This window comes from Sinohyriopsis cumingii, chromosome 7 (genome assembly GCF_028554795.1).
Source record: "Sinohyriopsis cumingii isolate HCF-2022 chromosome 7, ASM2855479v2, whole genome shotgun sequence".
NCBI classification, from domain to species: Eukaryota; Metazoa; Mollusca; class Bivalvia; order Unionida; family Unionidae; genus Sinohyriopsis; species Sinohyriopsis cumingii.
This window is the reverse complement of record NC_142967.1, coordinates 89309575-89326476: the sequence shown is the minus strand read 5'-3', so window position 1 is coordinate 89326476 and position 16902 is coordinate 89309575. Positions and strand designations below refer to the sequence as shown.

General features: G+C 36.4%; 1 protein-coding gene across 5 annotated transcripts in view; it reads left to right on the top strand.

The window, feature by feature from the left end:
- LOC149795680 (LIM domain-binding protein 2-like) overlaps nucleotides 1–16902 on the top strand; it is a 120322-nt gene that overhangs the window by 44843 nt on the left and 58577 nt on the right. For 2 of the 5 annotated variants that reach the window (XM_089965537.1, XM_089965539.1), the window contains one exon: nucleotides 1057–1135. In XM_089965537.1, coding sequence (XP_089821663.1) covers nucleotides 1057–1135 — 79 coding nt within the window. Of the gene's footprint in view, nucleotides 1–555; nucleotides 1136–16902 lie in introns of those variants that run through there. The other 3 variants (XM_089965540.1, XM_089965536.1, XM_089965538.1) reach the window with 2 other exon arrangements.

Sequence of the window (16902 nt, the reverse complement as noted above, 5' to 3'; positions counted from 1 at the left end):
GGATGGGGGGAGAGAATGGTAAAATTTGAAGAACATGGTTTTCACTATATGAGTAAAATGCTATTTAAATATGACTTGTTATATATTGCACTATATTGCACTTTTATTGAGTCATAATGATGTTCGGTTTTCCCGGGTCTTCCTCCACCATCAATACTGGCCGCCATGTATAACCTATCGTTTGCTGAAAAATGGCGTTAAACCCTACAACAACAACAACCACCATAATGATGTTCTACGACGCAACATAGCAACGTTGAAATAGGCTATAGCTGTTTTCCAGACCACGGCAGATTGTGGCTGGTGTTAGGCAGGGGAGAAGTAAAATCCCTTTCCTGCTTGTCCTGAATTTAATTCAGTTCTTTAATCTTAGGTATTATTAAAAAATGGCATAAAATAGTATTTTTCCTGTGTGGAAAAGAAAATGGGATAAACATATAAATTTAGTTTGGTTGGTAGTGCTTTGTAGGTTTCTATCCCCCACTAGAGCCCCAAGTCCTATAATTTCCTGCCAATGAGAGTGAGGTAACGTACATGTATTTACAGGGTAGTGTACACATGTCTCACTCAACGTATGAGCAGTACTGGACAGTTAGGCCTGAAGTAAAACATGTAGCTTATGTGCAGTCTGTTTAGCAAATCTCTGATTAAGAAAAAAAGTGATTGTAGCCATTTGTTGATTCTACAGCCTATGCTGTACACAGAACAGAATATAAAAATTTATCGATATTTTAGTTACATTAGAAACTGAAGCTGATGGACTGGTCAGTGGAACAGTACAAGATGACTGACCAATATCACGTATGTGGAGAAACAGAGACAATTTCGACATATCATATGGACATATTAATCTGAGATGCCTTTCAGCGCATAAGCAATATGAAAACAAAGAGAATATGTGGAAACTGAACACGGCATTTTCAGGACTAGTTGAGCTTAATTACCTTATCTTGCCAAGCTTGTAGTTTCCAGTAAATATCAAATTGTATTCAAAATGATGAACTCTATGAACCCAGATCCATTTTATACATCCCCGTTTTCTTTCTATCCGGGCAGGCCGCGACACGCACCATACATGGGGCAGCCTGACTTCAGAATTTGTGAGCTGAATAAGAGACTTCAACAGAGGACAGAGGTACGTATGCAGATGTAATGTATTCCACCCATACGGTGTATTGACAAATTTTGGTTTCGTTGCCAAAAGTTTAGTTGTGTTTGATATAGTAGTTAAACATTTAGATAAGCAGTGCATTTTTGCTACAGGACTTGGAAATGAACTTACCAAACACACACAGGCATTAAAATCTTGAAATTTGTTTGCATAAACCAAATATATGTATGCATGGTAATATAGAGTATACACTTTTATACCAAACATTCAGATGAATTTTTAATGTTTATGCATGTTATTGGCAATGAAACCTCAAGTCATGTGATTTACATAGAGACTTATTGCCTTAACCCTTCTTGAAGATTTTAAGGGTGTCGGGTCAAATTATATATATATATATATATATATATATATATATATATATATTGGGACAGGAATAACAATAGCCAATGTGAGCTAGTACTAATACTACTAGTACCCCTACTCCTACCTCTTGGACAGGGTACTAACATGAGCATATATGTGTCAATGAAGCAAGCCGGCACTCTTTTAGGCTAATATCAATAATTTGAACATACTCCTTGCATATAATTAAATAAATTGAGTAGTCCTCTTATTTAATACTGGAAGTACTGCAAATCGTTGTAGAAATAGTTGTAAAATCTCATTTACCTTTCTTATACGATAAAAAAAACAAATCTGATGCCCGAGTCCCCTCTAATTTTAGATTGGGCCACTCCTGTATTCTAAGTGAGATGCCCCAAAAAATATAATTTACCTGAGAAGATTTTGTTCGCAATGATGGATAAATTTATTTTCACGATGTTGACCTGTCATAACACACCATAGCATGCTAAATACACAATTTTTACTTGCCAAACCTCGACTTGACTTGTTTAAAAAAATCTATTTTCAGCAATCTTGGATAGTAGAACAAAAAAAATAATCTTCCAGTATTTATACCTCTTACACATTGCATGTATAACGTTAAACAGTCATAATTGAAGCAGATGTAAAGCAATCCTTTGGTAAGTTAAAATACAGGTAATTAAAAGGCATAGCAGTCATGTGTACAACCATCATTTTTCATGTATTTATTTGCTTGCAATAGCTAGTGTGATGTGTTTGAAGACGGCAGAGGGTGGGCCCATTGTGTTAATTTGCATAGGTAAAAATATCACGAAGTGGAACAACCCAAAATAGGTAACTCAGACAGATGCTAGAGGTGTCGAGGCAAACAAAAGTTATAACATATGAGTTCCTTTAACGAGAATGTTTAAGTTATCTGTATTATAGATTATTGACAAGCTAGTGAACAGTGGCAACACTTTAAGTCAGATTTTACTTCATATATAACACAGAATATGTGATTATTTCAGTTTTTGATACAGTGTTATTAGTTTTTGAAGGCAGTTTAGGGAGCAAAGCAAGCAAAACTAAATTTCAAAACTTTTGGTTGAGTTTATTTTGTGGAGCTTGCCAGCAAGAAAGAAAGGGGTGGGGGGGCATTTAATTCTTTGCATATATTGCAGTCAGCATATTGACATAACATCATTACTGTGTGAACCATACATGTGAAAATCAGAACAAAATCCTATAAGTAATATTTGACACACTGAATTGAATATTGCGATTAGTTCTCTTTATTTGTAATCGTTAACTGAACCTTTCAAAATACTAACTATTAATTGCCCTTTTATTTTATTAATGATTTTAGCCATGAAATAGACCGATTGAAAAAGACAAACACATGCTTGTGTTTGCACATTTGATTTGTGTTGATAAAGCAGTAACACCCGCACTGGACGTGTGTGTTTGGGGTTGATAAAAGCGATACCACCAGCACTGGACAGAGGGTTTGAATTGTCAAAGCCTGTGGAATTAGAGTTGGGGCTTGTGCATTTTTTTACAGTCACCAGCTCATGGCTTGTCTAAAATATCGGAGCACTGTTGATTTACTGTGAGCAAGCAAAGCATGATGTATCCTTTTGCCACATGTAATGATGCCAACAGGTGCCAGGTTAATCAGGTACCAGTCCATTAATAATTAACTGGGGTAATAAAATGAACAACTGGACAATTCACTTTGCCCATTAGTCACCCATGAATATGCATAAACCCTTTTTTTTCTTGCCATTATGACACAACATGACACTGTTTGATAGAGCCAGTCAAAGTTTCTCCCCAAATCAGTTGCTTATCGATCAATTAAACAGGTACATTAATTGATGTGTTGGAGGTTGATAATGTATTTTTGTGTACGCTTGCCGATGAAAAATAAAATCTCCACACAGGCAGCCATGAAGGAACATAGTGGATTATCCTCTTTAGCTTGCAATGGCGTGTATTCAGATGACTACACTTGTTCCATCGGCTTTCAAACACTAGTCATTTTGAAAATTTACACATTGTGTAAAGGGACACTTTTAACTTGTATTTCAGCAGTCACGGATCAGTGGAAATGATAGTTGTAAGAAAAACAAGCAATACACTTCTCGGTTTAGTCATTCAACATTAAAAATAGAAATTAGAGTGGTTTTAAAGACAGGTAATCAGTCACATGTTGTATTAAATGGACACATTTAGTCTGTGCCAAGTGAATGAATGTTGCTCACTGGCCTACAAGTCTATTGTTTCATAATACAGTGAATGTTCACAGTAAATTTCCATTCACTTTGCATGAGTTTTGTTGTGTTTTTATTGGTTTTGACAGCTCTTTAACTCTTTGTGGGTGATATCAGCTGAGGAAATTTAGCTAATTGTCTCTCCAGTGGATGGATGGATACAGGTGACCCAGGCTCTAGCTAGAGCTGGTATCAGACCGTTAACCCTTGCATTACAGAAACTGTATTGATTGAGCCAACATGGCTTCCATCATTAGGCCTTTAAAAAATGTTTCCTATTGTTCTCATGTTAATTCTTTTAAACATTATATATATATGTGATTTTTGTGGTTTCCTAAAAGTTTTTTTTTACCAGGGCGTAAAAAGTGAAACAGTGAGCAGTTAGAAACAGGGAGGATTGGCCAACCAGAAACGCACATTTCTTTGTTTGTTTGACCAATCTGTACTTTTAAAAAAATGGCACAAGATATGTGATACAGGCTTTAATGATTCGACACGTGTATGAAAATTCATAGAGCATATGGGTCTTTCTAAACTTCAAAACAATTAACATATCTGACAAATCAACACTACAAATCTGAAAAGAAGTACATAAGGACATTGCTGACTGCAGAATTTATGGGCTTCATGATCATTTCGATTAGTGTACGCATGTAGACTTGTTAACACATTATCCCCTGGTGACGAGTTTACTGGCAGGAGGTAGTAGTCTACTGCCAAGCTCTGTAGTGTCAAGGTCGTGTATGATACACTAAAGTGGGTGGTACTATAGAAAGGTAGACAGATATAGCTCTACAATGATACCAGATAATCTGGAATTTCTTGTTGCACTACAAAATACAAAGGGAAAAACCTCATTTTTTATACCCAAAATTCGCCCGTGGTTGGAATCTGATTTTGTCTCTGGATTTTAGACTTTTTGGTCTCAGATCTAAGGCAGACTGGTATGAACTGCTGACAGACAGATGAACCTTTGCAAAAAGTAGGATAAGATGGTCATTTGGAATAAAGAGTGGTCTCAATACAAAAATAATGGGTCCGTTAAGCAGAAAAACAAACTCCAACTTTGACCCTTCTGCTCATGCGCGAGCCAAATAGCCAATGAAAAACGATGTGTCTAACACAACTAGGCAGTATGTTATTGGAAGATCATCTGGAAGTTGGTGTTTTAGGATGTATTCATAAATAGCTTTCAAATGTGTTTCCTACTCGAATTTCAGACGAAAACGACAAAAACCTCCAGGGGTTAATGTATTAAAAGCGAGTGTTGAATATAAATAATTTCCACATGAAAAGAAATATGGCTATATCTTGATAAGAACTCCTCAAGTGTGCAAAAATAGGTTACTTTCACCCGCTTTTTATGCTAGAGTGAGTTATTTTCCACTATCCATTTGTTTCCCCAATCATATTTAGGTTTACATTTCACCTGCATTTATGAAGAGTGGCCTATTTATACATCTGAGGATGAGTGATTCGGTCATACTAGGCATTGTTAATTTGGAAGCTTTTTTCCCCATTCATTTCATCCTTATTATCTTGGTCCCAATTTATGCTAATAAAATTTGTTATATGGATGCAACTCTTGTAGAATAACCAAACCATTCCAAGCCTTGGTCACAGTGTCCAACTGTCATGTTTGAGGTCCTCAGTATCTCTGTATTCCACACACTCATGAATATTGGCTTAATGAATAATTTATTTTTTGGGTGCATATCAACAACAGACTCCACATAACAATTCACTGACGCCAACAGTTTTTCACCATGACCTGATTTTTAATCTCTAGTGACTTGTGAATTTTCAGTCATATGTTCATTATAATGTGTATGAAACTTGATACTCTAGTAGACCTGCCAACTCTTTTGATTTTGCCACAAGTCTTCCAAAAATTAACCTTAAAATACAGAAATATGATCATTGATGAAAAATCCAGATAATTGGTTCATCTGTGTTTTATTTGGATCTGGGTTTCATCTTAGAATTAGTGAAATTAGTCAGGGGACCAGACTTACTTTACAGCAGCACCCCGGACGCTTTAAACTGCACCTATTTGTTCATGCGAAGCGTCTGCATGATCAAACTGTTGATTATAGAATTTTTAAAAATGGCGTTCAGAAAGAGATGCATTTTGAAGACTAAAGGGAAAATAAGCTCTTAGAAAAGTGTTAATAATCAACACAGAAGAATAAAAAGGAGTATTTAGATTCTTGTGAATAAAAGCTGGAAAGGACACAATTACATTTATTGGACATTACGTGGCAATGTATGTATCGTGGCGTGAGATGATTGCAGTCATCATGTGAAATGGAAAAGAATTTCCAAGAATTGTTTCAAGTTGAGAGATAACAACAAGCCATTGAGGTGCGTAGGGTTTGGAGTTAAAAAAATTGCAACTGTACTAGTGGTAAATAAAGTCTACGCATAATTTACAAACTTTTCAGTCGAGCATAATGTTTATCATCGATGCGTCAAACTTTTAATTACGTTTTACAATATCAGTTATTGATATTTTGTTACACCTTACTGAAAACTGGTCAATCTTACGGAAAACAAATCAAATGCCTTACTGAGACGGACTCGTCCAGGTTGGCAGATCTGCTCTAGATGTGTTTCAGGAACTTCAGAATACCCAGACTAGGTCACTGTGACTTGATTTTCATGCTTATGCACCCATTGTATTGTTTTGTTATACCCTCAGTATCTTGGACCATATTTCACCTGCACTCATGAATAGTGCCATATGGATGCATACTTGCTTCAACAGTTTTGCCACAGCTTTAATCTAGTGCTGGGAATCGGTTGAAATTTCATTATCAATAGTCTGTTACTCAAAATGATCGATAATCAGTTATTAACATGACAGAAATGACCAAAGTAATGAATCAATTTTAGCCAAGGTCTATCTGGTATATGATTACATTTTTGTAATAGGACTTTATTTAGGATGGTTTGTTATATTTCTTTAAATAAAAAGAAATGATCAAAATGTGCTCTTTTTTATAACAAGAACAGGTATATAAAAATAATAAATTATCAAAATTTTGTTTATATGTTTATTACAAGAACTTAAGAACATGTGAACAGGTAAAATTGCTTGTCATGTAAATGATTTTATGACATAACCGTTACATGACTATGGCCATTTAATCATGATTATTATTCGATAATGATCCTAATCAATATTAAAAGTCATCTTTATAACTTGAAATTCTAGAATTTTCAACTTTGAACTGAAGTCTTCAGCATGTTGACCAGGATAAATGAGTATAAAACATGTCAAAATCTCCCCATTACTCTAATTTTAATATTGTGTATTGACATTTTTTGAAAAATGTTTTTATAAAATTGTAAGTAAATGCTGTGTGATTGACCCTTTAGGCCTGTATCGTAATACAAAACAATATTTTTTTATATATAAATAATATGGCAAGTCTTGCACACATCTTTTACTAACTGTTGATAGTGTATTCTTTTTTTGCAACAAGTTTCAAATCACTTTTGCCAGGTTTAGTTCAGCTTTATTTGCTTGACCATTTCCCTTTTTTCAAAATTCAAGTAGGCCATTACTTGATCGTTCTTCTTTCCAGGAAAGTCAAAAATTCACTTTTACTTCTCCTTTTTTTTTCAGCCTGAAAAGTGTGGCAGATGGGGGTCTACTCAGGGTAACAATTTGGGGTACTTGGGACAAAAATGTGGCAAACCTGTAATCTTGCATTCAGGGTACAACATGTTTGAATCTTGTCCTGTTTAGGCTCAGCCATTGCTCAGTTGGAAGCAGAGTTGTAAATATACATAGGCAGAGTTGTAAATATAAATAAATATTTTTTAAATGGTTAAATTCAACAATTAGAAGAAATGTTAAATAATTTGTTTAGTCGCTCTAACACTTAAACCTTGGGTGTAACAATGTTTGCCTTTTACCTGTTGAACAACTCAGTGGTCATTGTTTCTGTGGGTTTGGATGAACGAACAGGAAGAAGTTTCACAATAAGCCAAGACTGATACAGATCTATAATATATAAATATAACCATACCCAGTTCTGTAGAGTAGTATAGGGTGTTGTTGTTATTGTGGGGTTTAACGCCATTTTTCAGCACACGATATGCTATACATGGCAGCCAGTATTAATGGTGGAGGAAGAATCCAGGAATACCCTGGAAAGAACCACTGCCCCACGAGAAGCTACTGGCAAGCTTTCTCACATACCCACATTGGCTGAATCTGAGACTCGAACCAGCGCAGACAGGTGAGATGGCAGCGATCCGTAACAGAGAGCGCTTTAGACCACTAAGCCACTCGGGGCCCCAGCAGCAGAGAGGGTGAACAGACCATAGAATTCCGACAAAATAAATAAAACAAACAAATAAATCATCTCGTAGAAAGGTCCAGATTTTACAAATGAACTTTCCTTGAGATGTTTATTTTTGCAATGACCGATTGTGCTAATAAAACCTCAGTTCGAAATAGTAGCTGAAAAAATAAAGTACTCTACGTGTTTATTTATTTCTTGTTTATTTTTTTGACGACCAACGTTGGTAGGTACCCTCTCTGCTGCTATTAATTTACCACCATACCAAGTTTGATGAATATTTTTGAACTCGTTCTCGCTGTCGTTTTTCCTCATCTGTTTCATCTTCATCTGAATCTTCGGAATTTGTTCTATGTTTCAAGTAATATTCAAGTTCTGATGGTGGTTTTTCTATTTTGGGATTTATGTTCTTTCTGTGTTTATAATATATCATCAAACTTCTGTATTCCTCTTCTGCTGATATTAATTAAATTATTATGTTATAATAAAATGGTACATCCAGAATCTCATACTGCAAGAACAGCACGAGAACGATTAGAAATAATTAAAAAATTTCTTCCTGTCAGAGACTCATTTAGAAAAAACTTGCAAGCGCAGCAAGAAGCACAAGTTGAGTATGAAGAGGACACTAAAAAACTGTTTAAACCCGTCACTACAGCTACTGAGAAAGCTGCGGCGGCTGCTGAAAAAACTATATGGGGAGATATTGCGGAGGAAGATGAGAGGAGGAAAAAGGGTATTTTTCCGGTATTAGAAAAAACAGCAAAAAGAACCAAACAGACAAAGAAGATTTTACGAGACCTTCCACCTGGCATAGCCAGGGAAATAGCCGCAGCTCAACCTCCACCTGTTGATGAGGAAATACTTGAAGGCATTGGAGAACTTCGTACTGAAGTCGCCGATGTGAGAAAAAAACTTGCATCTAAATCCAAACCAGCAGGAGAAAACGTAGAATTAATTGCAAAATTTAACGAAGGAGTTGTTGAGGAAATTAGAAAAACTGAAAGAGAGAGATTACCTGAAGCAATATTAAATAGTATATCTAATAAATCTAGTATTTTAAAACCCCGTTTTGAAAAAACAAATGATGATAATTTCATTAAATGGATATATCGCGTATATTACGACAAAAAACAAGCTAGAGGTTCAGAATACGAAAGACTTAAAGAAGAAGTAAAAAGACTTTATAGAGAGAGATGGGAACAACCAAAACAAGGAGAGTCCTTCCAGTATCAGCTTCCTCCACCTCTGCAACAAATAGAACAACAACAATCTTCTTCGCCACAGCAAAGGTTGAAGTCGGAAATTAAAAAGGCTAAAGAGTCACTTAAATCACCCTCCTCGAAGAAAATTCCTTCACCTTTACATAAAATTTCTGCACCGAAAATGACATTTACACCGACAGGTTCACCACATGGATTTCGAGAAGGTTCACCCCCGGCCACCACTGAAGTACTTACTCCGGTAATGCAACCACCAGTATTTAAAACACCTCAAGATGAACCTAAAACAGGATCTGGTTTATGTCCTGATAATATCATCAATGATGTGTCACGGTTAGAAGTTCTCATAGGAGGAAAACGTGCCGGAAATAATTCACCAGAAATAATTAATGAAGCAGCTGATATTTGTCGGCGACTATTTCAAGGTGGTATCATGGATATTGGCGCTTACCGAGAACTTATTGATGAGCTCGTTGATGACTAGTTGTTAGATAAATGGTAAATAAAATAAGATGATTGTGCATGATAATCATCGTAAACCCACACAGGTTAGAGCGGTAAACTCACGATTACCAATCTATGAAGCAATTTACGGAAATGGACTTGGTGATGTCATCCGAGGATTATTCACGAGGATAGCTCCAAAAGTAGCACCCGTCGCAAAACAATTATCGATGAAGGCTATTGATATTGTTCGTGATAAAGCTCCTGGTGCAATTGTCAATGTTGCTGGTAAGGCGTTCTCGGCGATCAAGGAAAGATTATCACGATTATTGCGACGAAAACAACAACCACCGGTGAAACTGGCAAGTACTGAGGTGATGCCCTCAGACGTAAGTAAAATAATAAATCAGGCTGCAAATCAAAAACTAGCGGCGATATCTGAAGAAGCAGAAAAAAATATAACATCAAATTTAATAGCAGGAAGTGGTCTTCGTCGACGATGATCATCATTTGGAAAAATGGTAACTATAATAAAATGTTCAGGCGCGAATCAGACCCAGCATTTGATATGGAGGCACCTGTCCTTAAGTATGAATCTATACGTGATTATCAGTTTTATTCTTATGACGCAAGACTACCAAATCAGCGGGGAAGAATCGAATTACAGGTTCATGATACAAGTAGATATTTCTTGCCCGCTGAGGCGTTTATTGAAGTAGAAGGTAGACTTGTAACGAATGTTGTAGCTAATACGCCATATGCTGCTAATTTGCGTGTTGGTTTTGTCAACAACGGGATCATGGCATTATTTAGTGGCGCCACATATATGATTGATGGAAAAAATATTGAATCAGTTCAGAATGATGTCGACGTTGCTACAACAATAATTGGTCTGGCGAGATATTCTGACGACTTTACAAGATCAGCCGGTCCAACAATGATGTTTGCTAAGGATATTACCAACAACGCTGATCATGTTCAGTATACCAAAGTACGAACACCACAAGGTACTGCCGATGCACAACCAGTTGATTTTGAGCACGCAGCCGCACCGGGTGCTGCTTTTGATATTATAGGAAGCGTTAATGCGACTTACAACCTGGGATTTGCAACACGCCGAGCAGCGCTGTCGGGAGATAATAGAAATTTTTCGTGTGCAATTCCATTATCTCACATCTTTGGATTTTGCAGAAATGTTAGAAAAGTCATCTTTGGAGCTAAACACACAATTGTGCTCGTAAGAAAAGGTGATGATAATGATGCAATCTGGCGAGGTGCTGGTGTTGCCGAGGGTAAAGTAAATATGTCAAAACTTTCATTGTGGATGCCAGTAATGACTCCATCTATTACTGAGGAACAAAAATTACTATCTTTTATGGATCAAGGCGGTAAATCATTGCTATCATGGTTAACAGTAACCACAGATGCTGCTCAAAGCAATATTAATGGTTTATTTACATGGCATATAGCATCACAACAGGGTGTTTCTGCACCACGACATATTTTTATTGCATTGCAAAATATTAACCGGATAAATGATCAAGAACAATCACATATGATATTTGATAACCTTGGAGTTAGTGAAGTTTCTTTACGGATAAATGGACATCAAGAACCATCTGAGGATATACAACTAAATTATGCACAAAATCATGTAGCGCGCATATCATCGTTTAATGTCATTCATGGGACGTGATCAAAATATAGATACTGGTTTGCAAATATCACAACTAGATTTTACAGGTCTATATCCGATTTATTATTTTTCACTAGAACATCTTGATTTATCCAAACAATCTGTTGTTGATATACACTTTCGAGCTCATGTTACTGCCCCGCCAGGTGCTGGTGCCTTCTACAGAGCGATCGCGGTCATACTTAGCGACAAGGCCATGTTACTTGAAGGTGGCAGTGGTCGAATGAGGGTCGTTGATGCACCGGTGGAAAATCTTTAATCGTGCTATTTAGAAAAATATATTTTATATAAAAATGTCGTATAGTCATGTTAATGTTACTCTGACCCCGGGTCAGGTAAAAAAGCTTCAATCAAAAACCGCCAACAAATGCGGAACTAAAATATCACTAAAACGAGATCATATTAGTGGTGGTCCAAACAAATTATCGTTGACAAATAATCAGATTAAACATTTCAATAAAGCCCTAGAATCAAAAACTGGAGTTCAATTCCATCTCTCCCCGAGCGCCATCAAAGACATGGTTAAAACGGGTGGTATATTCCCATTATTTGCGGCCATTCCGGCATTAATAGCTGCGGCTGCTCCAGCCATAGCAAAAGCGGCCGTGTTAGGTGCTGTTGGAACAGCCGCTGGAATGGCACTAAAGAAAGCAACAGGGCAGGGATACAAAAAAAAGGGACGCGGTCTAAGATTACCGGGATCTCGTTGGGGAAAAGGCCTAAGGCTTCCAGGGTCATTTCGTTAAACGTTCCATCATCAAATTTTGATTTACTTGATGCTGCTAAAAAATTAAAAATATTCGCCTTTAGAGGTGTTTTTATGCGAGATCAATTACCGAAACAACCAAACAAACTAGAAACAGGTATTATTAATCTTGACAAACGTTCCGGACCCGGTACTCACTGGGTATCATACGCGGTTGACCCGCGTGGAATTGTTTATTTTGATTCGTACGGGTTAGCTCCACCTGTTGAATTTATCAAGTATGTCGCACCACTCCACGCAACAACCAAAGTTTGGTATTCAACGCTACCAACACAAACAATGACAGATCCGCCAATATGCGGCCGTGAAGTAATTAATGTACTCGACGCTATATCAAAATCATCCAGGCCGCCACATAAAGTCGTGCACGATTATACAAGCAACCGATATGTTGCGCGTAAAGCATTTTAAACAACGGATCTTATTATAATGGTTGACATTTACGGAAGATCTTCTACTAGTAAGAAAATAAAATCCGACGTTGATCTGTCAAAGTATGCGACTAAAGATGACCTCGCTGATATTATGAACCTTGCTGGAGTTGATCCAGATGAGGTTGTTATTTTTCAAGATCGATATGGTAAACTAAAAACCAGCAATATCAAATGGAATGATATAGTCCGGCGAGTACTTGGTGCAGTTACAGATAATATTCCCGTGTTTACTGATAGCGGTAAAATCAGAGATTCAAGTATGTCACTTAAAACCATCAGAGATGAAATTGCAAAAAGTGTTGCTAATCGTATGAAAAACACCGGTGACACAATGATGGGTGAACTTAGCATGAACGGAAATAAAATAGTAGTTTTAGCGGATCCAACATCTGACGAAGACGCAGCAACAAAAAAATACGTTGATGTCAACTATGGCACCGTAGACGGTAAATTATCCACGTTATGAATATGATGTTCACGTAACCGGTTTTTTAAGGCATCGAAGAAATTTTCAAAGGACCGATGATTCCATAAGTAAGTTCTTTGGAACTCCTTCCGTCATTGACATGAAACTCGTTGATATCAAAAATAACCTAGACACGATCAAACAAACACAGCAAGACGTCGTAGCAGGAATTCCTGAGATTGTCAATAAAACCAATTTGATTAAAATTCCAGCTGCAATAACTCCCGGGCATATCACAAACATCGTATGCACGGTATCATCGGGATTTGCAACATGGTCGCAGCAAAATAATACTATCAAATATACCGCAACAGTCACTGGCGTGTACAGGCTGTCTGTGTTTTCCGCCGCTAAGTTTGAAATATTTACAACGTTTCCATGGCGTCATTCCACAGACAGGTTTTCCGGGGTTGTATCTGTTGTATTAAATAGCGGAACCGAAGAAATATTTATTCTGGAAGTAGCTGATAAGGAATTAACCGCAACATCCTTCTGGTGGTGTTTGGAATTTGTAGCTGAAACACCTCAATTGGTTACGGCATAAAAATATATATGGACGGTGCGCAATACAGATACAATCAAGCGCGTGAATGGCAGGCTGCGCTAAAAGATCAAGTTGATCAATATACAGTAAAAGTAAAAAAATATCGACGACGATTGGTTATCGTTGATGTGATTGTTTATTCAGTATCCGCTGTTGTTGCTGGAACCGGTGTAATATTATCAGCGTTAACAACGATGGCACCAGTAGTTGTAACTATCTGTATTTCAGCAGCAACAACTATTGCAGGTGTGCTTGGTATCATCACAAAAAAAATATGTACTTGTACGAACGAAAAGTTATCCGATTACAAAATAAAATTACATACAGTGACGGTAGCATACTCGAAATTATCCTCGTTGTTATCAGCGAGTCTCAGTGATGGAATTATATCTGATTTCGAATTTTCAATGATGACCAAAATATACGATGAAGGTATTAAAGATACAAGTATCAATAATGACAGAATTACTCCAGCAGATCGTGACCAACACAACTCCGCCAAAGATAACGATGATCTCGGTAAGTTCAACTAATCCTGAATTTAGTGTTAATTTTCCTACTGCAATTCCAGTAAAAGAAATAGCACTTGCACAATTACGAGTATATTACAGCTGGCCAAATATCAGATCAAAATCATTTAATGGTACACCAGCAAATAATTCGCTTGTATTTACTAACAACAACAAACCCGATGGAACAACTGACTGGGTTGTTGTTGGAATACCAACCGGCAGTTACCAGATTGAAGAGATCGGTGAGGAATTTGCGCGTAGAATAAAATCAATAACGGGAAAGGAATCAAAAATATCAATAAACGTTCACGAGCCGACGTTGTCCTCGACGGTTGAAATAAACTCGCCTGATTATGCCGTTGATATTTATAAATCTTCAATCAGATCCGTGCTAGGATGGCCTGAAATTCCCACGGTGTATGAAGGACTACCAGAACCAACTCGGGATGATTTTACATCATCGAAAAGTTTTCATCATAATATTAAAATGAATTATACAAGTTTTTGGTGGAACATAGAAAAACGGGTATGGGATAAACGTGATCAATTTCGTGTCGAGCCAAATGGTAAATACTATTGGGTTTTACACAACGTTAAAGGTGGTAATTCATTTTATGATATAAATATCAGTAATGTCATTAGTATCTTAAATTCAGATCACGAAGAACAACTGGTTAATTTACGTGATAGTTTTCATGAATATTTGTCCGATGTGACATCTACGCGTGAAAAAATTATTAAACAGGTGGAAATTTTAAATCATATAGCCGATACTATTGAATATTTTCATAATAGAATCATAAACCTGGTTTTTGAATCGCCAGGCGATTATAGAAGATTTTTCGCAGTCTTTAAGAGAATACCCGAAGCTGACATTGTAACGTATAAGTTTCCTGATTATAATCCGGATAAATTAAGAAAATCTGTCAATGATGTCATTGATGAGTTTTTTCCTAAAATACTCGATGCATGGAGAAAATTAATTCCACCAGCAGCTGTTCTTAGACATGATAATGATCCACACGGCGGCGGAAGGCACGTATCCCCGCGAATCGTTAATATAACACCGACGGTCGCGGTCAATCTGGTTTGTGACGTAATCGATGGCAGCTATCAAATAGATCTCGGAAGATCAAATCAAGCTCAACAAGGATACATCCTGTACACGTTCACACCACAAGTTCCCCCTGGAAATTTAATCGTGCAAGAACCAACTAATCCCGTGTATTTACGGTGTCACAATAATATGTTAACACGAATCAATTTTAAACTCACAGACCACCTTAATCGCTTGATTGACATACGTGAAGAAGAGCTTATAATAAATCTGTATGTAAAGTCGTAAAGACTTTTGTCGTAAAGACTTTTGTCGTAGATCTTTATGTGGAGGGTTTTTACACACGAGGATTTCTTAACAGTTAGAAGAACATTTGTAACGGAGATCAGAATCAAATTCGATCAACTTAAAAAAATATTTTATTATTACTGGCACAAATTTGTGTTTGGTACAAATTAATCGGCCTAGGCAACTAAGGCCTAGGCAACTAAAAAAGCTAGTCGATGAAAGTAAAATTAAAATTTCTATCACAAAAAAAAAATAATATTTATTAATTTTCCTGATTTTACAAATTACTTGATTTTGACTACCAACTACCCCCTCAGAAACATAAAAATGCACGAACTACTTGATTTTGACTACCAACTACCCCCTCAGAAACATAAAAATGCACGAACTACTTGATTTTGACTACCAACTACCCCGTCAAAATCAAGAAAGTTCTAACCTTGTCAAATTGTTCCTAACAAATTTTATTTATTATAAATTAATTTTATTTATTAATAATATTATTTTTACTGAGATTTTTATTTTTTTTTTACTAAAATACAACGAAATTGCTCAATTTTCCTGATTTTGACTACCAACTACCCCGTCAGAAATCAAGTAGTTCGTGCATTTTTCTTTGATTTTGACTACCAACTACCCCGTCAGAATCAAGTAATTTGTGCATTTTTCTTGATTTTAGTAAAAAAAAAAATTAATTCAGTAAAAATAATATTATTAATAAATAAAATTTATAATAAATAAAATTTATTAGGAACAAATTTGACAAGGTTAGAACTTTCTTGATTTTGACTATCAATACACGTGGTCAGCGTTGACTTGGAGCCCAGTTACCAAAACTTTCATTTTCATTATCATCAGTAACGAAGTTACCTTGGATCGTTTCATCAGTAACGAAGTTACCTTGGATCGTTTCACCAGTAACGAGGTTAATCTGGATCGTTTCACGATCTGACATTATTTTTCTTAGTAGTCTTATACGGGTACTAATCGTTTTCTTTGCCTCATACTCGTGGGATAATAACGACTTAATTCTTTCTACGGCGGTAGAAAGAGGAACGAACTCCTTCACATGATCATCTTCTACGGTAGCTAGCGACTGAAACATTGCCGATTGAATCCGTTTCATGAGCCTGTATTCAGATGATAGTGTGTGTGTCCCCATGGTTTTACGTTCTTGTAAAATCTCAAAGTCAGAAACTATTTTTTCAGGATTAAGTTCATCAGATATATTAATTCCATCTTTTTTTAATTTTTTAATAGCGACAATTACATCATTGATATTTTCATGGTTCATTATATAATATATATAAATCTTTAAAATAAAAAAAAAATATCCCAGACCCCCTTCGAGTTCGTCGGGATGTTTCTGGGACAGCACAAACATATAACTTAATTAAGGTACGCTCAGCAAAATCACACCCATA